Genomic DNA, 21,907 nt, shown 5'->3' on the forward strand with positions numbered 1-21,907 from the left:
AGGTCTGAGATAAATCCTTCAGTCCTGGATACAAACAGTGAAGTACCATTTGTGTTGAAAACTTAGAAAACCCATAAAACTTCCAGGGAAAGGATCTAGAGATAGTATGTTATAATAGTTGGGAAAATGGTCACATGGAAACTGTTATTTCAAGAAATCAATGGTTGATTTTTAAAAAAAGCAATACTGCAAATGATTAGTCACAAAAATGTTAAATGAAGAGGTGATGCAGATTCTCTTTTTTCTAATCACAGTTAAGTTATAGGGCAAGGTAGCTTGTGACTGTTGGTAACCTAAATTTTTTGGATTGGTGGACACAGGTGTCTTATCTACAGTATCATAAACTCAGAATTGGTGTGGGTGGGGGAAACATGGTTTCTAGCCAGTATGTCAAAGCAGAAGGTTGGGAAGTCAAGATCCTTTTAGATTACCAACAAGAAAAGAATCTCAGTGGTGTAGACATGAGAAGGGTTTCTTGAAGTAGGCATAACCATCTCAAGGAGATCTATGTGCTGCTTTGTGTTCTGAATATTTGAGAAATTCAGAGGAGTTGATATCTGTATAGCTATATCCTTTTTATTAAATCTGAAAACCAATCCATTTGCTGTTTAGTAGAATAATTTTTACCTTTGATGTAAGAATCCCCAAAGAGATTTGCAACAATGCAAAAACAAATCAACCTTTTTTCATTTGGTTAAAGTCATGGCCCATTTTTGTTGCTTATTGAGTTTCAGAGTGTAGGAATTTGTGGGTTCTTCAATGATGGAGAAGAGACGGCTCTTGAGTGGGAGATGGGAACAACTGGTTATCAGAGCCAAGCCTTCTTTTTGAAAGTTAAGGAAATTCCTAGAAAAGATACATACATTCCAATGCAGCAATTAAACACCTTAAACATGCAAAGTTTACCTCTTACCTTCCATAATATCAAAGTGCATTAAGTTCAGATTACTTATATTTGTTTTGTAATAATTTGTTTTCTATGCTATTTCTTTTTTGTTGTAGTATGAAAACCCTTGGACTGTCCCTAATCTACTTTCTATGGCAAGGATTGGTTTGGCACCTATTTTGGGCTATTTGATTATTGAAGAAAATTTTAATGTAGCACTGGGTGTGTTTGCCCTGGCTGGAATAACAGATCTGGTACGTCCTATATTTTTCTTTAAAAGTTGAGTTGAGAAATATTTTCAAATTCAGATCCTTAGTTCTTGAATCTGATTTTATAATCGTGTATTTTCAGGAGCTCTTGTAGGAAAAAAAAGATAGATATAAATCTGGTAGAAATTTAAATGTTTGGTTTCTTTCCCATACTATTTGTCTAACTTGCTTTTTCAGTTGGATGGCTTTATTGCACGAAACTGGGACAACCAGAAATCTGCGTTGGGAAGTGCCTTGGACCCTCTGGCTGATAAAATCCTTATCAGTATCCTATATGTTAGCCTGACATGTGCAAATCTTATTCCAGGTAAGCAAAGAAGCTGTCTTTTCAATGATTCTTCCTGTTGAATGATTTAAAAATAATGAATTGTTAAATATCAGAAGCAAATCTCTTCCAGTTTATTGGCACAGTTCAATACCTCCGTATATTGATACCATAGTTATAGTATGTAAGTATAAATATAACTGCATATAATAGTGTAAACAAATCCAATGGAAAAAAATGCAATATACAAGATGTACCAAAAATCAGGCCCCAGGGGCCAATTTTATTAATTTTGTTTTTCAGACAGAAGGTTACCATATTTAGGGATGCTCAAAATCATGCGTAAAACGAGTAAGGAAGGGATTAAAAAAAACTGCATCCAATTTGAACATTTCATGTAATATATACTGCATAGTTAATTAACTATAAGACCTTATTTTTGGTATATCCTGTACGTCCATGTTGTTCATTGAACTAATTTTCCTGATTTCATTTTATTATCTAAAATAAATTGCTGAACCTTTGAAGGGTTTTAATAGCGCTGTAATTCTAAAGTGGTGGTTGATACAGTCAGAGGAGATTATAGCATTTGCATCTGCCTTACGTTGAAATTTATGTTGAGCTAAATATTCTCCCTTGAAGGCAGATTATGGTTAGCAAAACAATATATAGCAAACAGTAACAGATCTTGTGTATTTTATTCCCTTTTAGCTAGGTTGAGGTTATTTCCTTCTAGGGATAGAGGAGAGGCAGCTAAATGCTCTAGGTGTATGCTGCTTTTGCCCACGCCAGAAACTAAATGCATTGTTCAGTTACACAGCAACCTCTGAAATTTATCTGTGTTGTGTTTGTGGTAATGAGTAGGTAGATGGTAGAATTAAATAACAGTGATTTAGACTAATTAGTCTTGCAGCAATTCATATGGACATGCTGTGAATTGGAATTATTTTTATGTAGTCTCAATATGACAGCCTGTTTGCTGCAATGGTTGAGGAACCACGCTAGAAGACTGTGAGTTGAAGTCCCACCTTAGGCATAAAGCTATCTGGGTGGGGCTGGAGGGTGATCTTTGGCCACTTGCTCTTAGCCCTAGAAAGAAGGCAATGGCAAACTATTTCTGAAAATGTTGTCAAGAAAACTGCAGGGAATACAAGAGTCAAGAGTGAAATTTAGAGATTTAAGAAGACCTTCACTATTTGTTTTTCAGTCCCTCTTACATCAATGATAATTCTAAGGGACATTGCGTTAATTGCTGCTGTTTTCTATGTTCGATACAAAACTCTTCCTCCACCGGTAAGTATCCTACCATGTGTTAATATCTGTTTGATGGGATGTGTAAAAATTGTTCCCAAATGCAGGCTTGCTAAAATAGAAATCAGACATTTTTTTTCTACACAGACGATGATACAAACAATGTTTTTCTGTAACAAAGAATTAGGGTGTGAAAGGGATTCCTTCCTCCTTCCTTATTTGGTCTGTCTCTCTCTTGTTTTTTGTATTTCTATCCAAGACAGATCTTTCTTTGAATGCTTCCAGAGGACAACCTTCCCTTATCTTCTTTCAGATAAAACTGTGGCTCCCAAAATTCTCCAGAAGTCTTGAACTGTGTGTGCTAATTTCTTTATAATATTTTCCCAGCCTTGAGTGTTTACAAAATTATAAAAATACTCTGTCTAACCTTTCAGTGAAAATTAAAGACCGTAATCTTTGTCCATCAGAATTTTCTTTGATCTTCCACTATTTCTTGATTAATACCTTGCTCCGCTATACTTGTTAAACACCTCCAAGTTTCCTAGTCATTTTCAAAATCTTGTTCAAGCTTCAAATTTGTCAACTTGTTTACTCATGTCATCTTTTTACCATCTATCTTCCTGTGACCTTCTCTTGCCTAGCATCTCATTCTCAGTTGTAGAAGGCTCTCCTCCTTTCCCATAGAAATGACATTTCTTTTGATGTTCCTACACTTTTCCCTCAGAATGCCTGCTTGATCGCTTCCCTCACTTCCATGTTGCTCCTCAAAACAACCTTTCTAAGAGGTGAAAGTACTGTCATTCCACTTATCCTATTGAAGTGAACCAAAATATTATTGAAATAATCACAGATCTTCTCCTGTAAGATCCTCTGTCTGCTCCATGGTTTCTTTAGTCCCATTTGTCTTCTTAATTTAAATTTCTTGTAAGCCATCTTCCTTCTATAGTGGATATAGACAATCTAAGCCCAAGGCATAGGCAGCCTTCTATACCACCCAAGGATAGCTCCATCCAAATTCAATGGCATAACTGTCAGATATTTTTTCCCTCCCTAGGGTATATTTTGTAAATGGGGAATATAGGTGTTTAGCCGGGTCTCTTTTATTATATGAAGGAATGTTATTTTAGTTTTTATATTATATAATATAATATAATATAATATTATATTATAAAGAGCAGAGACTCTACTAAGTTCTGCTGGTTTCATGCATTCATTTTGTACTTTAAAATTTGGTGTAATTGTGAAGGTGGCTGCCTAAAAATCAGGAGACTGTGAATTCTACACAGGGACAACAGTGTTCTAAAAGAGTTAAATATTTGAGTCTATTTTGACTACTTTTTCTGAAGCTGTGCAAACCCCAATCCCGTTTTATACTCTGTTTACCAACAGAATAAGTCAGATAAACGCATCAGAATTGCACTGTTAAACATCAGCATAAAGATGTAGAATAAATATGCTGTGCTGTTAAAAACATCTGCTCGATTTTATCCATTTGTAAATTCAGTCAAGGGTCAGGGTTAGGGTTAGGGTGTTGTTTTCACCGTGTTTATTAAAAGCAAGATTATTGTTATTTTTTTGTTTCTCACAGAAGACTTTAAGTAGATATTTCAATCCATGTTACGTCACTGCTCAGTTAAAGCCAACGTTTATCAGCAAGGTAAGAACAACAGTATGTCATGCCGTGCCCATTTGGCAAACTGAATATTGCCTCGCAACACCGTTGTTTTTTTTTTTGTTGCTTCCTGCAATTAGATTGTCTTTCATGACTTACCCAGGTAGTCCTCACTTAACGACCATGCTGCTTGAAGTTGTGATGGCGCTGAAAAAATGGACTTACTCTTATATCTGTCACAGTGCCCCTACAGTCACACAATCAAAATCCAGGCATCTGGCTAACTACCACATATTTATAATGGTTACAATATTCCACCCTCCCTCCTCTCCCATATCTATGCCCTTTTGGCCGCCCTGCTGGAAGATGGCACTACAGGTAGTCCTCAACTTACAACAGTTCATTTAATGACCGTTCAAAGTTACAACGGTACTGAAAAAAGTGACTTGACCGTTTTTCACAGTTACAACATCATTATCCCCATGATCATGTGGTCAAAATTCAGATGCTTGGCAACTGGTTCATATTTATGACCGTTGCAGTGTCCCAAAGTCATGTGATTCACCTTTTGTGACCTTCTAACAACCAAAGTCAATGGGGGAACAAGATTCCCTTAACACCCAGGTTACTAACTTATCAACTGCAGTGATTCACTTAACAATTGTGGCAAGAAAGGTCGTAAAATGAAGCAAACTTCACTTAACAGATGTCTCACTTACGAACAGAAATGTTGGGCTGTGCTGTGGTTGTAACTTGTGGACTACCTGTATACAACAGCCTCTTCATCTCAACCATAGAGGTAGTCCTTGATTTACAACCATACATCTAGTGACAGTTCAAAGTTACAACAGCTGTTAACTTATGACCATTTTCCACACTTAACAACAATTGCAGCATCCCCATGATCATGTGGTCAGAATTTGGACGCTCGGCATCGAATTTATGATAGTTACAGTGTCCCGGGGTCATGTGATCACCTTTGGCGACCTTCTGGCAAGCAGAGTCAATGGGGAACCGAGACTCACTTAGAACAGCCATGTTGATTAATAGTGATTCATTTAACAATCATGGCAAGATCACAAAGTGGTGCAAAACTCACTTTAACAACTGTCTCACTTAGCAACTGGGCTCAACGTTGATCTTTAAGTCGAGGACTATCCTGTGCTGAGCAGCCAAAGGACAGAGGTGAGAGCGGGTGGGGGAAGTTGAGGCAGAGGCAGCGCTATTCCCACAAGGCAGGAAAAAGGAATTGGCCTCTTCTGGCTCAGCGATCCCCTGAAAGCACCTCTTGCCTTGGAAAAATCAGGGCTGGGAAGGACTCAGCCAGGATCAGCTTGAATCTGGGTGGGTCTTCACCTCATAACTGTGTGGAATTTGCTTAACAGGGGCAGCCAGGATTGTGGAAACTGCTGTTGTTAAGTGGTACAGTCACATGATATTTCGCTTACTGAGAGCTTCACTAGCAATGAGGTTGCTAGTCCCAATTAAGTTTGTTAAGTGAGGATTACCTGTAATCTTCTGCCCCAGACAGATGTGGAGGGACAGGGAATAGGAACGAGGACAATAAAGAACAGATGACGTCCATAACGGGAGAAAATGTTGAAGTTCTTTGTTCCCTGAAAGAGAAGGATGCCTGAATGGCAAAACAAATATATAAAGGAAGAGTGAATGGGCAAAAAGAAAAAAGAAGACAAAGTTGTGGGTGGAATGAGTTGATGGGATCCTCAGAGAGGAAGTAAAGGCAACCAGAAAGATGAATTTTGTTGGTGTAAATTAGATAAAGCTGTATTTTCTTTCCTGTATTATATCTTCCATATATTTGGTTTACTCTTCCTTTCTCCATTTCTGTGACTTACATTACATTGCTTACCCTGAAAGGGGAGAGCATCATGGGCACGTATTGTAGGTGCAATACTTTTTCTGTGAAAATGCACGGTGTGACCTTAGTTTTAATCTAATCTATTACCAGGTGAACACAGTTGTACAGCTCATCTTAGTCGCAGCTTCTTTGGCTGCTCCAGTTTTCAGTTATGTGGACAGTGTGTATCTTCAGACTCTATGGTATGTAAGGTTATAATTATTGTTATACTATTAGAAAGTGGAAAAGCAGGCAATGTAAGCAGTACAATGAAAGCTCAGGCAATTTTACTTACTGCATGCTGTTCGATATTGGCTAGTTTTGTGAGATTCAAGATAGTTCATGAAAGCAAGAAGAAGCATAATAAAAATAGGAGCAAGCACAGTAATGGTCTACCTAAAAAACAGCTTTCACACGATGAGCCCATAACGCTTTAACTGTTGCTAATACTTTAACTGTTCCTGTGTTAGTATTGAGTCTAGGTTTATTGAATTCAGAGATGATTTACTTCAAGGAAGATAGTTCCATCTACTTCTTCATTACTTCCTCTCCAATTCAAACACACACATACACAAATGTTTTGTGAATCAGCCAGGCACAGTTTAGGTTCAGTTTGTTAGTGGCAAAACACATGCATGTGGGTCAAGTTTCCAGAAGCTTTAAAAAAAATCACATTTTTAAAAATTTCACAAATAGTAAAGATCATAAAACTCTGTGGATTCTTTAGTCACTTTAACACAGCAAATGAGAAAATATATAACTTTTGCTCAACAATTTGAACAATTTAAAGTCAAATTAGATGATCAAAAACTAAAAAGTGAACAGAATTACAACTCCGAGGTATCTTTTCTAAGGTTGATTTTGATAAAAAAAATATCTGTATATATGGGATTACAATCCTAGCAACATGAATTATGTTCTTGTAGAAAGAGTTTGTTTGATTTAAGGCAGAACTCACATTGCCTTGTGATGAATCTATATGGTATCATATGTCAATTAAAAAAATATTTTAGCTTAGGTAGGTTTTCTTTCGAACTTCTAGGCATTTTATGTAGCCCAGCGTTATACATCAGATTTTAATTGTCGTAGCAAAAACAGTTCCACCTCAAGTAGGATTCTTCCTAGTTTAAATAGGTTTTTAAAAATTGTGTTGCAGTGATTTTTAGACTTGACGTTATCTCTTTTTTGGCTTGGAAACTAAAACAATTATTTTCTCCCTGAAGGTGCATCACAGCTTTCACAACAACTGCATCTGCATACAGTTACTATCATTACGGTCGAAAAACAGTTCAGGTGCTAAATGACAAATGAAGTTTTGCAGAATGACTGCTCTCCTCTCGTTCAGTTTGTGTGGAGTTTATGCAGAGACTCTGAATGATACCTTTGCCTCAGTGAAACGATGCCTTCACCACGTTAAAATGAAGTTTTGATCATGTAAATAAGCAGGATTTTCAGTGTATTATTTCAGTCTAATACAAATAAAGATTATAATTTTTTACTGTACTGAACTTTCATATATATAAAGATAATTGTCTGATATTATTTGTTGATTGCTGTCCAGAAATTTGCACTTGGTGTGGGTCATTGTACTGTTTCCTTTGGTGTGTATCCCAAATGAAACAGTTATGTGAAATATGAAATAATTGATACAAGCAGAATTTAGTTGAGTTTTACTGTATTTAAAATGCGGTATGATCGATGGTACAGCCAGTTACTACAATAGATAAATGTAATACAGCAGGCAGTAAATTCTACAGAATATAGATACAGTATGATCTTTATAACCCTTCATACACTTGTCTTCTGGTTTAAATATTATGGTTGCAATAGCCCTTTAAGATAAAACTTGGGTCACTTCTTCCTTAGTCTAATATTGGGGCATACTCAATTTAGGAAAGAGCTGCTTTAACTGTTCCAGCGATGTGCTGACATAGTTTGTTTTGAAAGATGACCAATAAATAAAATAAATATACAAGCATGCAGATGCAAAATAGAGAATCAAAATAGTTGATTTTCCAAGGCAGCTTTGTAAGGGGCTGAGATAAAAGCGTCCCCTGAATAGGGCCTGCAGAATAATTAATGTTCTTTGAAACAGATTATTTGATTGTGGTTTCTTAGTTCTGCTTATACTGTAAACCTCTGGCCTATTTTACAGGCTGTTTATAAGGAGTATAACAAAATGAGCGCATATATCATTTTGTAAAGATTTTCAAAAGTGTAATAGGAAAAGTTGGCCTATTTATGTGCAATCTTTTGTCTCAATTCATCAAACTATTTTAAGGCTGTAGGAAAGGTGAAAGATTGATACAACCTGAAGAGTGACAAGAGTCTATTTTATAGCAACTTTTCTAATGCATTATTTGTCAGTAGAAGGGAAAATATTATGGCTTTGAATACATTTAAACTGTACTGCACATTTCTTTGGAAAAGTTTTATGCAAGCGCTAATATTTCTCATCAGTATGGTAAGCAGGTACCATTATCTGACAGCTGTCTTTTACCATAATACCAGACAACTAAGGAAATGGATATCAAAAGTAAAACAAAGAAGTCCTTCTTTGTTCTGGCTGACATGAATAAGATGTTGGAGTTTCTGTGAGAAAAAGTTTGCAAATCTGCATGTTAATGATTAGGAGCTGCAAATATTAAATGTGATATTTGTTAAAACATAGGAACTTAGGACAAACGTCTTAAGCTACTGTATATGTGATACTAATATTTTGTCCATTAAGTACAGGAATCAAAACAAAAGATAAAAATTATGTATATTTAGCTCCAGTTTCCACAATAGCAGAATTTAGCCTTTTTTTAAAAAAATGTTTGAGATGTTACAGAATTAGATCAGACACACTTAAGTACATGCAAACAAATAATGTTTCCTATGTGATAAGCAATTACCTGAATATAAAAATACTTGCTAGGCTGAAAATAAATGTGAAAATATTACATTAAATAGCTAAGTAGAAATGGTTTTACAGAAATGAAGGGCGACAGTTGAAATGGTTGGGATATTCTATGCATTATAGGATTTTTAAAAATACATTTTATATATCTAAATTTTATAAAGTTTGTATGCTGAAAATATTTTTGATAGTTTATACAAAATCAGGCTGCTGCAATCTGATTGTATTGCAGTATATAAAGTTTTCCCCTATTTCATTAAGACAAAATAGGAGATATGCTACACAACCATAGAATATATTCTTTCAACCAGATAAGCATAAATGTTGCCAATGCCAAAATGCAAGAAGTTTGAAAATGAATGGTATGCATGTTTGTCTGCAGTCATTGCCTTTGCACTTTCAAAATAAATCCTTTAAATGACTTCACTGCGTCTAATTGTATTGCGTGACCCCTTTTCAAGCATGACAGTGGCTGGTGCTGCCCTAGTTGTCCCTCATACTGTTATAATCGGTGCAAAAAGTTTAGGTAGGTTGCTGAATGGTGGACAACGACCACATCACAGGAAGTCCATATCAAGAGTCTTTAAGCTGATAAGAGGACATTCATATTTAAGGCCATGAATGGCTTTGTGCCTGACTCTCATGTTGAAATCTGCAGGAGAGGCGTTTTCTAAGATGCTTTACTTTTCAAAGGCCCCACTTGTTAAGAGACAAGCTTGTCCTGTGCATTTAAAGCCGGTTTCTTTAGCCGGGCCTCTAAATGATAGCAAATTTTGATACTTCTAATTTTAAGCATCTTTTGCACTTCTCATGCTTATTTTACATCAATTTAACTAGCAATAAAAACTATTTAAACTTTCCCCTGGTTCCCAGTCCTTTTAGGGATGTTGTCCTTGGCATGCCATTAGTGGCACTTGGTTAGGACAAAGTTGTGCAACCAGGTTTTAAATACAGGTAGTCCTCGATTTACAACAACTCAGTGACCGTTCAAAGTTACAACGGCACTGAAAAAGTGACATGATCATTTTTCACTTTGAAGCATCCCCTTGATCATGTAATCAACATTCAGATACTTCGCAACTGGTTCATACTTACGACCATTGCTGTATCCTGAGGTCACTAAACGAATGGTTGTAAGACTACCTGTATACCTATCAAATTAATCTCTCTTATTCTCTGTGGGTTTCCTTCCTGGTTTCACCTATATCCGTAGTGGCGAACTTAGGGCACATGTGCCGGAAGTGGCACATAGAGCCAATTCTGCCAGCACGCGAGAGGTCACCCGGAAGAGCCCCACAGCGCATGTGCCCCCACCAACCAGCTGATTGTTGGGTATCTGCCGCGCAGTGCGTGTGCAGGGGAGTCGTAAGCGCATGCGTAGAAGCACATGGTGCGTGCACGGGAGTCATGCGCATTGCATTATGGGTGGAGACACACACGCATGCATGCACACGCACTGTCGGCATGTGACGTAAGAAAGGTTAGCCATCACTGACCTATATGATGGCATTCAGCATCCTCGGGTCTTTGGATGGACCTAAATCTGCATTTTGAATCCCTGGTCCCAGCAAACAGAATACATGGTTGAGAATAGATCAGATCTAATGAGGAAAAGGAAGATCTACTATCTACTTATCGTCAGGGGTGGGATTCTACAGGTTCGCACCTATTCACTAGAACCGGTTGTTAACATTCTAAGCAGTTTGGAGAACCGGTTGTTAGAAGAAATTACTGGCCTAATCCTGTAAGGAAGGCAGGAAGGAAACATTCTGGTGTTGCTTACAGAAACTGCTTCTCCGTTAACCCTTATTACATTCTTGGCAGGACTAGACTTCCTGTCTCAGGAACGTCTCTGGAGTTTTTTCCCCCTCCTTTGTTGGTACTTTGCTTGTATGGAGTGACCATTCAAAGTTACAATGGCACTGAAAAAAATGACTTATGACCATTTTTCACACTTATGACTGTTGCAGCATCCCCATAGTCACGAGAGGCCAGGTGAGGAGATGCGTGCCTCGATGTGAGTGATATTGAGTTGGCCACACCCAGCCAATAACATGACCACCAAGCCACGCCCACTAAGCCATGCCCACAGAACCGGTTGTTAAAGAATTTGAATCCCACCCCTGCTTATAGTAAACAAGAAGAACATTGGAACAGTAACACCTCCAAGTGAAAAGAACAACTTCCTTCAGCTCTTAAAATCTGACCATTTCGTCCTCAGTTTGGAAGCAATAATGCCAAATATTTTCTTAACGATACCCCATCCTCCCTTGGCAGCCTGCTTAGATGTCACTGCTCAAAAACATCCTCTGTGGAGTGAAGGATGTATCGCTGGATTTATACATATGGAATTAGGAGGCACTTTCCATAGCCCAAATAAATTGTCATGAGTGTATAAACATCCAATCTGATACAAATAGGGAAAGATGGGAAGGAATGAAAGTTCTTGGGTTCCATGAAATACGTAGCCTAGGTGGTATTTTTTTTATTTCCTTCGATGAACTTTCTCACTCCGGCATTTGGACAATCTAACACTCGTACAATGTTATCCTGAAAAATCCATCTTAAAAAGAGAACATTTTTTTTTTGCTCCATGAAAATTTTCATCTCCAATGAATCTGCAACATTGAACAATCTCTCGTCAAATCCACTCTGGAGAATTGAGGGACTCTCCCAGGCATAGTGGCGCCTTCAAGAGGACAGGAAAAACCAGTTTCTCATTCCTGCTGGCACTTCTGACGTTCTGGCTAATTGGTTGAATTTAAATACTGGAGTAAGTGTTTTCTCCTCCTAAAAATAGTTCGGATTTTGAGGATTTGTGGTAGTTGTTTGATATTTTTCACAGTTTTAAATATTGAAAAATAATTTCTGATTGCTTCAATTGGAGAAGAAATTTCACAAGGAGAAAGCAATACTAAAGCAAAATAATTGAAAAAAGAATTCCTCTATTTTTTTTTGTGGGGGAGAATTAGGAGGAGGAATAAAAATCATCACAGTGAGTAAACAGTTTACAACAATGGCCAGTCTCATTGCTCTGATTTATTTTATGGAATAATCAAAAGCAGGATTTTTATAAGACACTAGATGTGTGTTATATTGCTCTATGTGTGGTGTTTTGTGTTTTTTACACAGACATACTGACAGTAATATGGTAGCTATGAGAAAGACCGCACTTGTTGCGCACAGAGCCGCAAAGATAGATGTGTAGCTGGACTTTGTTACAAAGGTACTACAGGGAGGATTATACTCATTCCACCCTGTAGTTCGGCTTGATCCTGCCTTGTTCCAAGCAATTATACACACTTGGTAGGTAGAGCCAGGAAGAAGGTTATACAGAGTGTATCGCCTAGCGGTGGCATAAATTTCTCCAGAATTTGTATAATTCTTTTCGCTGCCTTTTGGACGGTAGGCAAGCTGGTAGAATCTTACTGCAGAATTTGGGGAGCACCAGTGGATCTGGGCTGAAGTGTCCCTCATTTCAGATACTTCGTGAAATCTTGGCGGATCTGGGATGGTGAATTCATCCGACATGCCTGGGCACAAGCAGGAAGACACCTTCTGGAGGTCAACGCAAGGCTTCTGGAGATGCCTGCATGGATCATAATCACACAAATCCACGGTCTGGGCTACAGATGCCACTTGCTGCTTTTCGTAATCATAGTCATCTGTATAACCCAGTAGACTATGAGTAGATGCAAGATTTGGAAGGGAAGTAGATTTGGTGGGATCCAGAAGGGATAGATCATTCTCACTGGAATCTGTTATCCTGTATGGAACGAACAAATCACTGGAAACTTCGAAGGAAGATGCTCCTGTCACTTCAGTAGTAAAACTGGGTAAGGAAGATTGGTGTGGTTTTGTGGTATCTTCTTCCCTTTCCTTCATTTCAGTTGTGCTCACTACAGGTTGCTCAGTAGAGAGTTTCCCTGGGGTTGCTGAGATCTCTGTAGTAAGAGATGCAGCAATCAGAGGGTGCTCAGTAGATCTAGGAACTGCTTGCTCTTTGTAAGCAAGAACGTCTGTCCGACTTGGACCCTTCCTTGTTAATTCTCTCCAGGTAAAAGATGTGCTTTGAGGGATGAAGGAATTGCCGAGAGACCTTTGAGGCAAAGTACTAGAGTCAGCCAATCTTTCTGTAGTGATGCTGGTAAGGATGTGGTATGGTTTGCCTTGAACCATAGACAAGGCCGAATACGTGGTTGTCTGAGCTTGACACTGATCATAGAGTTTGGATAACAACATAGATGAAGATGTTTCTTTATCTTCTGGAGAAAAATAGCAGACGGTGTCTGATGCCCTGAAACAAGGTAGTAAGAGGCCAAATCAATCAAGGTGTGCTACAAGGTCGTAGATGTAACATGTAAAACGTCACAATAGTTCTATATCCTTCATTTGTGCTTCTGTATTTTTGGGTGAACAGTTTTTAGCATTTTTGTTCCCGTGCAAAAGTTCAGCTTTGCTTCTTACCTTATTATGTTATGACTACCTTGTGCTCTGAGGAAATAGGAGGAATCCAAGTGAGTTCTGGATCTATGGTGGATTTGATTGAGTAACTTTAAACGCCTTAAGTAAGGACTGTCTCCAAAGGTGGCATTCAGCAGGTTCTGACCAGGTCTGGAGAACCAGTAGTGGAAATTTTGAGTAGTTCAGAGAACCGGCAAATACCACCTCTGACTGGCCCCGCCCCCATCTACTCTCTGCCTCCCGAGTCCCAGCTGATTGGCTGGGTTTTCTTTTGTTGCCCTGCACAGGAGAACGGAGCTGGAAAGCAGGTTAGTGGGTGGGGAGGGAATGGGATTTTACAGTATCCTTCCCCTGCCACGCCCACCAAGCCACACCCACAGAACTGGTAGTAAAAATATTTGAATCCCACCACTGACTGTCTCTAGTTCCTTATCATCTACACCAGAGTTGTCAAAGACCGGATGCATCACATGCAGGCCACACCCACCCCAGCTCCGCGAAAGGAAAAACATCGTGATATGTCACGTGATGGCAACATGACGCCACGAATCTGACACCCATGATTTACACCTCATGTAATGTGAAATATACCAGTGCTCAGTCTCTTTTTCCATGTATGCAAGTTGCTGATGAGAACCAAATTACAACTGGTGGACCTATGCTCCCCTATCTGAGAGTTGTTAGTCTTTAAATATGACCCCCATAAGCTTTCACAAAGGGCAAAATAGAGATAGGAAATATAAGATGTGACACCCTTTTGTAAATCAAACTCATATATTTGCCTTTGGTACATACTGCTGTTTGCTTTTCTGTCTTTAGATCTTGCTGATTCAAAGATCTGTTTTATTTTCAAATTAAAAATCCACACAATAGTTAATGTTAGCATTAAATGCCTTTGGACCCCATGTTAAACAACTCCCACCCTTTTAAAAGGTAATTTGGTCCCGAAACTGGAGTTACAGTATCTTTATCCTCATAACCCTTCTTACCTCTGTAGAATGACTGTGTCAGGGTTTGACAGCAACCAAGAAATTTCACAATGACAAACCAAGGGATTTCCATAGAGGTTGATGGAGAGGATGTGCGATGAAGTGAGATTCCATGGGCTGAAGTTGCTCAAGTTACAGCTAGGAAAAAAAATAAAAACAAAAGAAATAGACGATTGAATATCCACATTACACGTAGTTTTTGACTTACAACACTTCATTTAGTGACTGAGGTTACAATGGCACAGAAAAATGTGACTTAATGACCTTTTTTCACACTTACGACCACTGCAGCATCCTCAGGGTGACTTGATCAAAATTTGAATGCTTGGCAACTGACTCATACTTATGACAGTCACAGTGAACCCCTTTTGCGACCTTCTGACAAGCAAAGTCAATGGGAAAGCCCGGTTCATTAACTTAACAATTGCAGTGATTCACTTCACAAGCAAGGCCATAAAATGGGGCAAAAACCACTTAACAAATGACTCGCTTAGCAACAGAAATTTTGGGCTCAAATGTGGTCGTAAGTCAAGGACCACCTGCTTTGTTTGCTTTATTGTCATAAATGGTGGAGGGAGATTGTATTATGTACTTTTTTTTTCTTCGTTCTACATCTGTCTACTCTGCAGCCTCCTTGATTTTCTGACGTAAAAAAAAGTCTCATGAAATTTATGTTTGGGATTTATTTTGAGCCTTTGAAGCCCAGGTGGCTGGAGATTGCTGGAGAGGTGATTATAAAATGAAATACGGTTTCTCTTTAGTAATGCGAGATTCCATCCCAGGTATGTAAGTTACCATTTTTTCTTCATGTTTGATGAAAATCAACAGTAACTTATTTTCCATTAAATCCTGGAACATTTTTACAGGAGCTTATTACGATGAAAAACACCAGATGATTGAACTATATCCTTATAGCTGAATCAATATCATTACAAATTTCACTAAATAGATTAAGGAATGAAGTCATTCAGGAGGAGTTTCATCCAACCTGACATCCTGGAGATATGTCAGTCCAACCAATTCTCATCCTCAAATCGATACAGTCAATTGGCTCAACTAAATCAGCTTTGTAGCCCAATAGGTTTAGAAGGAAGCAGTTGAAATCTCAATTAAGGTAGACCCCTGCTAGTAAGTAGACACAGGAAATCTTACTTTTCAAATATTAGGGAGGCCACATGAGGCATGCGGTGGAATGACTCGGTTTCCACTAGACTTAGTGCATGGGAATCTTGGCAGTTCAATTCTCTTAGCATGGGCACATTGCGGAAGACAGCTGGATCCAGTCTTCTTAGCTTGGGCATTTGTGTTAGGTAGAAGGAGGTGAGCTGTGGCAGATCTTTGATCCAGTCCTCGTGAACTGGGAAGAAGAAGGAGGAGGTCAGATCAAACAAAGGACAGACTTAAGGTGATACTGACTTGAAGGCACAGATGGAACCTGTGGACCTCAAGATCCTGAGATTCCCAGTGGAATTTCTAATTAATATTCCCCTTGGAGGACATGCCCTTCCTTACTTCTGCTCCAGGGAATTGTGCGCACATATACAGTTTAGAGAATAGACAACTTGGAAGCTCTTCAACCATGAACACTCTCTGGATCAAATCAGACATCCTTGCCAAGAATCTTCCAATAATTGGCTAGATTCTACTACTCACAAGTGAACATGGTGGATGGGGCTGTGGAAATGGTAATTCAAACTACCTGTTGACTCCAGGTTGCTTATTTTGTTCTGTATTGTAAATGAGAAACACAATTTACAGTAAGCCACTGTAAAAGCACACATACACAAATGCCCTATCAGGTAAGAACACTTAGCGAAAAATGTGGCCATTTGTTTCTAAGACTCTTAACATATAGGCATCAGGAGGAAAAAATATCTGGGAGCTGGAATACTAAATTTACTCATTCTTGGTTTTTTAAAAGTGAAACTAAATGTTGCTTTCCTAAACTTTCCTGAGAGTCTCACTGAACATTACTTTTGAGTAGTTCTGTAGATTTATTGTAAATGTTTAAATGTAATGTAAGTGGTGTATTAGGGATCTTTTAAAAGAATAATAATAATCTCATTTGTACAAATTAATAATTATTGTTTTGTCTCGAACAAGTGAAAGAAATCCTTCAAATGGGAAATTCACCCAAAGGATTAATGTTGTCTATAGTCAGGTTTCAGCACTGGAATGCAAATTCCAAGTTTCTAATTAAAACTGAATGCAACTGTATTATGGATCGCCCATTATCCCCAGACAAGGTAAGGCAAGAAATGTAGCTTAGCATACCTAGAAGTTAGAACTTTGGGAAAGACCATGTTTTGCCCAAGTCTTCAAAATTTTACAACCCCCTCTTTACTCAATTTGATGAGACTTGTTGTTTTTCCAGTTAGACTTTAACACTTACTCATCTCCAAGTAGGTTGCACTGAGGTCAAGGATGTTGATTGGAGCTTTTCTGACTTCTTCAGTGGACTCTGAAGGGTGCTGGGACACGTTCATTGCAAAAGCAGATCCCGGAATCCCCATTTCCCCATCTTTTCCCAGCCACGTGGAGGACAAGTTCAGGAAATGCAGCTGAGGATAGCAGGAGAAGGCGAATGGCTGGATCTCTCTGATGGGGTTTCCCGCTAGAGACAACCACCTCAGATTGCCCAAAGAAGAAGTAATGCAGGACGGTACAACCGAGAGCAAATTGAAGCTCAGATCTACGAACTGAAGACGCCTGAGATTTCCAGTCCCCCATATCATCTTGTGGATCTGATTCTGTCTCAGGGACAGGATTTGCAGTTTGGGCAGATAAGCCACACCTTGGCTATTTAATTCTGGCAGAAGATTGACACTCAAATCCAGACGTTCCAGAAGCTCCGGCAGACATTCAGGGAAGGAAGTGAGATTTTGATTCCGGACACGCAAGGTGATTGATGTCTGGTTCCTCAGCTCCTCGCAAGACAAGGTAGTAAGGTTGATGTTTTCCTCCCAGACATTCTGCTGAATCAGGAGGAACATCTTCACATCTTCTGGTATGGCAGGACTTGCCTGCTCTGTGGGTCTAGCAGCGATGATTCTGACAAGCAAAACTACCCAGGCCAGGAAGCTGGACATTGTGGTCCTTTAAAAACAACGTGGGTGTGAAGAGGAAGCTGTTTTCAAAGGATAGGCTAAGGGAGGAAAACAATATTGAGTACTACCAAAAGTTAATTCCCATAGAAGTACCCTCTAGTCTATTTTACAATGTCCATCCATTAAAATATAAGAATCTGTCCATATAGTGGGAAGAGGAAAAAAAATACAACTGGATTTGATCTTGAAATCCAGCCAGAGGCTCTCTTAAGTGGCAGATAGATTAACTACTAATTTGGATGGCTACTTTTTATTTATTAGAGTTTTATCCTGCCTTTATTACTTTTATAAATAGCTTAAGGCGGTGAACACACACAATGCTCCTCCCTCCTATTTCTTCCACAACAACAACCATGTGCAGGTGGGTTGAATCACCTTACGTCTTCATACATACATCTACATGTATGTGGGTGAACAAAAGGGAAAGAGGGTGGGCTGAGGGAGAATGTCTGGCCCAAAGTCAACCAGCTGGCTTTCATCCCTAAGGCAGGACTAGGTCATGCACTCCCAGAGAATAGAATGGAATAGAATAGAATGGAGTGGAATAGAACAGAATAAGAGTTGCTAGGGACCTGGGAGGCCTTCTAGTTCAACCCCCTTCTCAGGCAGGAAACCCTGTTTCATTTCAGACATCACCATCACTAAACTGACTTATCCACTATCTAGCCAATTATTGACTCTCCATTAACATTCATTAATTTCATTCAGACTACATTCATGTACATACACATATTATATGACTATCCATTTAGAAATATGTTCTAGGGAATGCGACTGACATTACTACACTATTTAACAATTTAATCCTAGGCTAAACCTACCTTGCCATTTCTCAAAAGTTTCCCTTCTTTGGAAAAAAAAGGGGGGGCTTTTTGTTTCTTTGACTCTGTTCTTGGCAGCTCATAAACTTTCAAACTTCTTTTGCATGTTTGAGCAAACTTTATAATGGAAGGTGGTGGCATGGACTGCAGCCGCTTTAATCTTGGTATATCTGCACAGGTCCTTTCTTCATTCTGAAACATCCCTGGCCCTCCACACATCGTAAAGTAAAGACAGTACCCTTCTAGTGCTTTTTTGGGAGGATTTGAGGGAAGTACAGAAATCCAGCAAGAGGGTAAACTGCTGAACAGAGGATTGTACAAGGTGACTGGCCAATTGTACAGATACCTCTTGACTAGCATATAAAGTAATTTCCCTTAAATTGAAAAAGGCAGGCAGCTTGTTCTGTGCTCACTGGAATAAATACATTTTAGATATTACATCAATGTATTGACTGTTGTAAAGCCAACAACAGATTCTACCGGCACCAAAGGGATGATTGTTGTTCAACAACAATGCGGTGCAGCTTCCAGATGAGCAGCCACAACTTTGCCACCAGTCCCGAAGATCGATTTTACAGCCCCCCTTTGCAACGCTCTGAAAATCGGACTTCAGTCTCTACTGAAACCAGTGTTGCGGGTGAAGCCTGAAGCCTCAGTGTCAAACCGTCTCACCAGACTTCTTGTTCCGAAAAAGCAAGCCTCGGTCCTCTTCTGCTGTGGGACACGAGGCCGAGAACAATGCCAGTAACATCTAGCCACTGGCCTGGAGCAAGAGAAGATGGGATACTTGTAGAACCCCCCTTTACCACGGAGGCGAGAGGAGCTCACCTATTGTCCGCTCCACCTGAGTCCATCTCCTCTTTCATTTAGCCAGATGAGACCTTTGAACACCACCCTCTGAATCAAGGGGAACTATCCTGGCTTTCCCTTCGCCATCAGTCTCTGTTTGAACTTACCTAAACAACGCAGAGTGTCTTGGGGAGAGGATCAGTGTTGGCCCTTCTCCCTGATTTCCCAGCACTTGCTTTATGCATTCCAGTGACTCAGAGCTGACGCACCAGTAGCTGTGCTCGTTTGCTCCTGGCCCCTCCAGCCCCCCCCAAAACAAAACAAAACCCGAGTGTCTGTTCCTGGTTGTGAGAGATGTGTTGTTCTAAGTCTTCCCAGATGCCAGCCCCGGCCAGCCCACACCCTCTGTAGTCTCATCCCCCCCTCCAACCTCCGCCCCTCTCATTCTTTGAGTGGAGTTGGGCAGCTCCGTTCCCCAGTTAGTTGCTTCTGGTCTGTCTGGCTAGCTGGCCAGACAGACAAGGGGAAGAAAAAGAGTAGCATCGTTGCCTTCTGCAGCCGGGAGAGAAAAGAGATGGGCAGCAGAAGGAAGATGAAAGCTTGCTGAGGAACGTCTGCTGATAAGCTTTCCTTCCCAAAGAAGCCAAATATCTTGTTTCAACTTCCCTTCAGCTGTTTGTTCATAAAGGAACAAATTTGTATTATGCTGAGAGTTTGTATGAACTTGGCTAATAGCTGTATAGTCAACAAACCGTTTTATTTATTTCTAGACTTTTCTTCTGCCTTTATTATTTTTCTTTTTTATCCTTTATTCCTTATAGGCCAAGTGTGATTGGACACACAAGGAATTTGTCTCCAGTGCATAAGGTCTCAATGTACATACAACAAAGTGATAGGTCATATATCATATATCATAGTTTACAGTCATTAATCATAAGATATGACATTATTTTTTAACAAATAACACAAGGAAGTGAAATATTTACTACTCCTTCCTCCTCCTACTTTCTCCACAACAACAACCCTGTCAGGGTGGATTGTGCTAAGAGAGAGTGATTGGCCTAAAGCCACCCAGCTGGGTTTCATGCTTAAAGGCAGGACTAGAACTCACAGTCTCCTGGTGTCTAATTTGGTGCCTTCATCACTAGACCAAACTGGTAAGAAGTGAATTGTGGGATCAATGTAGGAATGCAGTTTGCAAAGACAAGCAGCAAGCTTTATTATATATGTTGATAAGTGCAATGAGCCTCCCATCATTTTATAACGAAAGGGGGGAAAAAAGGGGAAGATGAAGGTATCAGGGGGTATTTAAAAAGATACTAGGCCCTTACTCTGTCAACTGGTTGGGTTTGTTGTTTTTTTTGCTTTCAAAATTGCTCCTTTTTCTACAGTTTCTATATATTTAGCCTGCAGGCACCCTGGAACTACATGGGAACAATTTAAAAAGAATAATTTTGATTAGAATGGTTTGTGGCATGCTGTTACTTGGCTCAATTAGTCTCAAATTACCTCACTTTCATTTAAAACAACTGAAACGAAGGTTAAAAAATAATAAAATTGGGCTACCGCTACAATTCTTTGAATAATGTTCAATTTCTCCATGCCAATATCATCCAGGGCAGGCATTATCAATTCCCTCCCCCTTTTTAGCTGCTTTTTTATAAAGGGAAATAATTTTGTGGGTTGGCTAATTGTTGTGCTGTGTTTTGTGTGTAGAGATCTAAAATCCGAAGGAGAAAGATAAAGGTGAGGAGTAACTGCTAGTGGGGAAAACCAGCAGGCAGCTCTATTCAAAGGGAAACCTGCAGTTGAGGGGCAGGATTTATGAGCTCACAGAATAGCCTTTAGCAGCAGAGGAATGCTGACTTTGAGAACAGATGCTAACATCTCCTTATCTTTGTCCATGTCAGTCAGTATCAAGGAAGCTTTGAGACATACCAGCTTGCCCACATGTGTAAGGGAGATAGGTTAATGGAGCTGTCTGGAGACATTTGACTCCGTCCCCTTGGTGTAAACAGACCTGCTTGTACTTTTGGAACAACCTTCTAAAGTTACAAGAATAAGCTGATACTACCCAACACTGTTCAAATATTTTACCAGCTCTGAAAGCTTCTGACTCTGATTAATTCTTTCCCCAGCCATTGTCCAAGGAAGACAAAGTCCAAAACTGCACAATGAAGTAAGCAATTCTGAGAAACTTATAAGCATATGTGGACAAGATACCTGTTCACCTGGTCCTACATGAACGTTTAACCATGATCTGCGATTTAGCAGTACAGCTATCCATTGAACTTATGAGGTCCAGAAACACTGAAAACAAAGAAGATGTGGTATTTGGTGCTTTAGTTTTCAGCATACCAGTATTGCATTTATTTGTTTTTAATAAACCAAAGTGAGATGGGGCAGGAAATTTGATAGTCAGCAAGGGAATTGATAATTGACAGCCCGTGGTGCTATACACTGGAAATGTAAGTTTGTGTATCATGCAAATTGACATATAAGTGCTAATATCCAGACTCTAGTAGGAATCAGTCATAGTATCTCATGAAAACTATACTAATTCCCAATTTTAAAAATATTTCTTCTTCCACAAGTTTCAATAAATACAAAGGCACACAACATATAGATAAATTCAACCACGGTACCAACTGGAGAACTATTGTCATTTTAGAAATTTAGACCAAGCCAGATCAA

General features: G+C 39.2%; 2 protein-coding genes across 3 annotated transcripts in view; one reads left to right on the plus strand and one right to left on the minus strand.

Annotated features, from left to right (window-relative positions):
• LOC113412737 (DNA helicase MCM8) overlaps positions 1-9,465 on the plus strand; it is a 42,557-nt gene extending 33,092 nt beyond the window's left edge. For both annotated transcript variants that reach the window (XM_087948335.1, XM_026668527.2), the window contains 6 exons: positions 1,003-1,140; positions 1,333-1,462; positions 2,628-2,713; positions 4,260-4,328; positions 6,253-6,344; positions 7,365-9,465. In XM_087948335.1, coding sequence (XP_087804461.1) covers positions 1,003-1,140; positions 1,333-1,462; positions 2,628-2,713; positions 4,260-4,328; positions 6,253-6,344; positions 7,365-7,452 — 603 coding nt within the window. In that variant the 3' untranslated portion in view covers positions 7,453-9,465. The remainder of the gene's footprint in view (positions 1-1,002; positions 1,141-1,332; positions 1,463-2,627; positions 2,714-4,259; positions 4,329-6,252; positions 6,345-7,364) is intronic.
• On the minus strand, positions 8,393-17,642 carry LRRN4 (leucine rich repeat neuronal 4). The gene is made up of 4 exons (XM_026668411.2): positions 16,889-17,642; positions 15,649-15,853; positions 14,497-14,634; positions 8,393-13,340 (listed from the first exon to the last, which is right to left on the minus strand). The coding sequence occupies exons 1-4, from the start codon at positions 17,583-17,585 to the stop codon at positions 12,083-12,085; spliced, it is 2,298 nt and encodes a 765-aa protein (XP_026524196.2). The 5' UTR covers positions 17,586-17,642; the 3' UTR covers positions 8,393-12,082.
• Between the last annotated feature and the right edge of the window lie 4,265 nt (positions 17,643-21,907).

This window comes from Notechis scutatus, chromosome 1 (genome assembly GCF_049901735.1).
Source record: "Notechis scutatus isolate UNSWTSFEM ecotype Mainland chromosome 1, rNotScu1.2, whole genome shotgun sequence".
NCBI lineage: Eukaryota > Metazoa > Chordata > Lepidosauria > Squamata > Elapidae > Notechis > Notechis scutatus.

Excerpts from the sequence above, each read along its gene's own strand:
- LRRN4 (XM_026668411.2), bottom strand. The coding sequence starts at position 17,585 with ATGTCCAGCTTCCTGGCCTGGGTAGTTTTGCTTGTCAGAATCATCGCT. Across the intron at positions 15,854-16,888 it reads TGCAACCTACTTGGAGATGA|TTCACGAGGACTGGATCAAA; the intron begins GTAAGTGTTAAA and ends TCTTCTTCCCAG. Across the intron at positions 13,341-14,496 it reads GACACAGTCATTCTACAGAG|GGCATCAGACACCGTCTGCT; the intron begins GTAAGAAGGGTT and ends ACCTTGTTTCAG.